This window comes from Pseudophryne corroboree, chromosome 6 (genome assembly GCF_028390025.1).
Source record: "Pseudophryne corroboree isolate aPseCor3 chromosome 6, aPseCor3.hap2, whole genome shotgun sequence".
Classification (NCBI taxonomy): Eukaryota; Metazoa; Chordata; class Amphibia; order Anura; family Myobatrachidae; genus Pseudophryne; species Pseudophryne corroboree.
The window spans coordinates 822,745,520-822,749,925 of NC_086449.1; the positions used below are offsets into that span (position 1 = coordinate 822,745,520).

The 4,406-nt window shown below is 50.9% G+C and overlaps 1 protein-coding gene across 1 annotated transcript; it reads left to right on the top strand.

Moving 5' to 3' along the window:
* Window positions 1-1,497: 1,497 nt before the first annotated feature.
* LOC134934708 (putative uncharacterized protein ENSP00000383309) lies at window positions 1,498-3,021 on the top strand. Its single transcript, XM_063930078.1, has one exon. The coding sequence runs from the start codon at window positions 1,498-1,500 to the stop codon at window positions 3,019-3,021; it is 1,524 nt and encodes a 507-aa protein (XP_063786148.1).
* The last annotated feature ends 1,385 nt before the right edge of the window (window positions 3,022-4,406 follow it).

Sequence of the window (4,406 nt, forward strand, 5' to 3'; positions counted from 1 at the left end):
AAGACTCCTATGAATGCAGAGGTGAGGGCCCTGGAACGGATGAACACTCAGTATAAGACCCCTATGAATGCAGAGGTGTAGGCCCTGGAACAGATGAACACTCAGTATAAGACCCCTATGAATGCAGAGGTGGGGGCCCTGGAACAGATGAACACTCAGTATAAGACCCCTATGAATGCAGAGGTGGGGGCCCTGGAACAGATGAACACTCAGTATAAGATCCCTATGAATGCAGAGGTGAGGGCCCTGGAACATATGAACACTCAGTATAAGACCCCTATGAATGCAGAGGTGGGGGCCCTGGAACGGATGAACACTCAGTATAAGACTCCTATGAATGCAGAGGTGAGGGCCCTGGAACGGATGAACACTCAGTATAAGACCCCTATGAATGCAGAGGTGTAGGCCCTGGAACAGATGAACACTCAGTATAAGACCCCTATGAATGCAGAGGTGTAGGCCCTGGAACGGATGAACACTCAGTATAAGACCCCTATGAATGCAGAGGTGGGGGCCCTGGAGTGGATGAACACTCAGTATAAGACCCCTATGAATGCAGAGGTGGGGGCCCTGGAACAGATGAACATTCAGTATAAGACCCCTATGAATGCAGAGGTGGGGGCCTTGGAACAGATGAACACTCAGTATAAGACCCCTATGAATGCAGAGGTGGGGGCCCTGGAACAGATGAACACTCAGTATAAGACACCTATGAATGCAGAGGTGAGGGCCCTGGAACATATGAACACTCAGTATAAGACCCCTATGAATGCAGAGGTGAGGGCCCTGGAGTGGATGAACACTCAGTATAAGACCCCTATGAATGCAGAGGTGGGGGCCCTGGAACAGATGAACACTCAGTATAAGACCCCTATGAATGCAGAGGTGGGGGCCCTGGAACAGATGAACACTCAGTATAAGACCCCTATGAATGCAGAGGTGGGGGCCCTGGAACAGATGAACACTCAGTATAAGACACCTATGAATGCAGAGGTGACGGCCCTGGAACAGATGAACACTCAGTATAAGACCCCTATGAATGCAGAGGTGACGGCCCTGGAACAGATGAACACTCAGTATAAGACCCCTATGAATGCAGAGGTGGGGGCCCTGAAACAGATGAACACTCAGTATAAGACCCCTATGAATGCAGAGGTGTAGGCCCTGGAACGGATAAACACTCAGTATAAAACCCCTATGAATGCAGAGGTGGGGGCCCTGGAACAGATGAACACTCAGTATAAGACCCCTATGAATGCAGAGGTGAGGGCCCTAGAACAGATGAACACTCAGTATAAGACCCCTATGAATGCAGAGGTGGGGGCCCTGGAATGGATAAACACTCTGTATAAAACCCCTATGAATGCAGAGGTGTAGGCCCTGGAACAGATGAACACTCAGTATAAGACCCCTATGAATGCAGAGGTGGAGGCCCTGGAACGGGTGAACACTCAGTATAAGACCCCTATGAATGCAGAGGTGTAGGCCCTGGAACAGATGAACACTCATTATAAGACCCCTATGAATGCAGAGGTGGGGGCCCTGGAACGGATGAACACTCTGTATAAGACACCTATGAATGCAGAGGTGGGGGCCCTGGAACAGATGAACACTCAGTATAAGACCCCAATGAATGCAGAGGTAGGGGCCCTGGAACATATGAACACTCAGTATAAGACCCCTATGAATGCAGAGGTGGGGGCCCTGGAACAGATGAACACTCAGTATAAGACTCCTATGAATGCAGAGGTGGGGGCCCTGAATCAGATGAACACTCAGCATAAGACCCCTATGAATGCAGAGGTAGGGGCCCTGGAACGGATGAACACTCAGTATAAGACCCCTATGAATGCAGAGGAGGGGGCCCTGGAATGGATGAACACTCTGTATAAGACACCTATGAATGCAGAGGTGGAGGCACGGGAACAGATGAACACTCAGTATAAGACCCCTATGAATGCAGAGGTGGAGGCCCTGGAGCAGATGAACACTCAGTATAAGACCCCTATGAATGCAGAGGTGGGGACCCTGGAACGGATGAACACTCAGTATAAGACCCCTATGAATGCAGAGGTGGAGGCCCTGGAGCGGATGAACACTCTGTATAAGACCCCTATGAATGCAGAGGTGGAGGCCCTGGAGTGGATGAACACTCAGTATAAGACCCCTATGAATGCAGAGGTGGGGGCCCTGGAACAGATGAACACTCAGAATAAGACCCCTATGAATGCAGAGGTGGGGGCCCTGGAGTGGATGAGCACTCAGTATAAGACCCCTATGAATGCAGAGGTGGGGGCCCTGGAACAGATGAACACTCAGTATAAGACCCCTATGAATGCAGAGGTGGAGGCCCTGGAGTGGATGAGCACTCAGTGTAAGACCCCTATGAATGCAGAGGTGGAGGCCCTGGAACGGGTGAACACTCAGTATAAGACCCCTATGAATGCAGAGGTGGGGGCCCTGGAACGGGTGAACACTCAGTATAAGACCCCTATGAATGCAGAGGTGGGGGCCCTGGAACAGATGAACACTCAGAATAAGACCCCTATGAATGCAGAAGTGGGGGATTTGGAACGGATGAACACTCAGTATAAGACCCCTATGAATGCAGAGGTGGGGGCCCTGGAACGGGTGAACACTCAGTATAAGACCCCTATGAATGCAGAGGTGGAAGCCCTGGAACGGGTGAACACTCAGTATAAGACCCCTATGAATGCAGAGGTGGAGGACCTGGAACGGGTGAACACTCAGTGTAAGACCCCTATGAATGCAGAAGTGGGGGATTTGGAACAGAAGAAAACTCAGTATAAGACCCCTATGAATGCAGAGGTGGAGGCCCTGGAATGGATAAACACTCAGTATAAGACCCCTATGAATGCAGAGGTGGGGACCCTGGAACAGATGAACACTCAGTATAAGACCCCTATGAATGCAGAGGTGGGGACCCTGGAACGGGTGAACACTCAGTATAAGACCCCTATGAATGTAGAGGTGAGGGCCCTGGAACGGGTGAACTCTTAGTGTAAGACCCCTATGAATGCAGAGGTGGGGGCCCTGGAACAGATGAACACTCAGTATAAGACCCCTATGAACGCAGAGGTGGGGGCCCTGGAACAGATGAACACTCAGTGTAAGACCCCTATGAATGCAGAGGTGGAGGCCCTGGAACAGATGAACACTCAGTATAAGACCCCTATGAATGTAGAGGTGGGGGCCCTGGAACGGATGAACACTCAGTATAAGACCCCTATGAATGCAGAGGTGTAGGCCCTGGAATGGATAAACACTCAGTATAAGACCCCTATGAATGCAGAGGTGGGGGCCCTGGAACAGATGAACACTCAGTATAAGACCCCTATGAATGCAGAGGTGTAGGCCCTGGAATGGATAAACACTCAGTATAAGACCCTTATGAATGCAGAGGTGGGGGCCCTGGAACAGATGAACACTCAATATAAGACCCCTATGAATGCAGAGGTGGAGGCCCTGGAATGGATAAACACTCAGTATAAGACCCCTATGAATGCAGAGGTGGGGACCCTGGAACAGATGAACACTCAGTATAAGACCCCTATGAATGTAGAGGTGGGGGCCCTGGAATGGATAAACACTCAGTATAAGACCCCTATGAATGCAGAGGTGGGGACCCTGGAACAGATGAACACTCAGTATAAGACCCCTATGAATGCAGAGGTGGGGACCCTGGAACAGATGAACACTCAGTATAAGACCCCTATGAATGCAGAGGTGGGGGCCCTGGAGAGGATGAGCACTCAGTGTAACACCCCTATGAATGCAGAGGTGGGGACCCTGGAACGGGTGATCTCTTAGTGTAAGACCCCTATGAATGCAGAGGTGGGGGCCCTGGAACAGATGAACACTCAGTATAAGACCCCTATGAACGCAGAGTTGGGGGCCCTGGAACAGATGAACACTCAGTGTAAGACCCCTATGAATGCAGAGGTGGGGGCCCTGGAACAGATGAACACTCAGTATAAGACCCCTATGAATGCAGAGGTGGGGGCCCTGGATCAGATGAACACTCAGTATAAGACCCCTATGAATGCAGAGGTGAGGGCCCTGGATCAGATGAACACTCAGTATAAGACCCCTATGAATGCAGAGGTAGGGGCCCTGGAACAGATGAACACTCAGTATAAGACCCCTATGAATGCAGAGGTGGGGGCCCTGGAATGGATAAACACTCAGTATAAGACCCCTATGAATGCAGAGGTGAGGGCCCTGGAGTGGATGAACACTCAGTATAAGACCCCTATGAATGCAGAGGTGGGGGCCCTGGAACATATGAACACTCAGTATAAAACCCCTATGAATGCAGAGGTGGGGGCCCTGGAACAGATGAACACTCAGTATAAGACCCCTATGAATGCAGAGGTGGGGGCCCT

What these genes read in the sequence shown, in the direction of transcription:
- LOC134934708 (XM_063930078.1), top strand. Translation starts at nt 1,498, where the DNA reads ATGAACACTCATTATAAGACCCCTATGAATGCAGAGGTGGGGGCCCTG.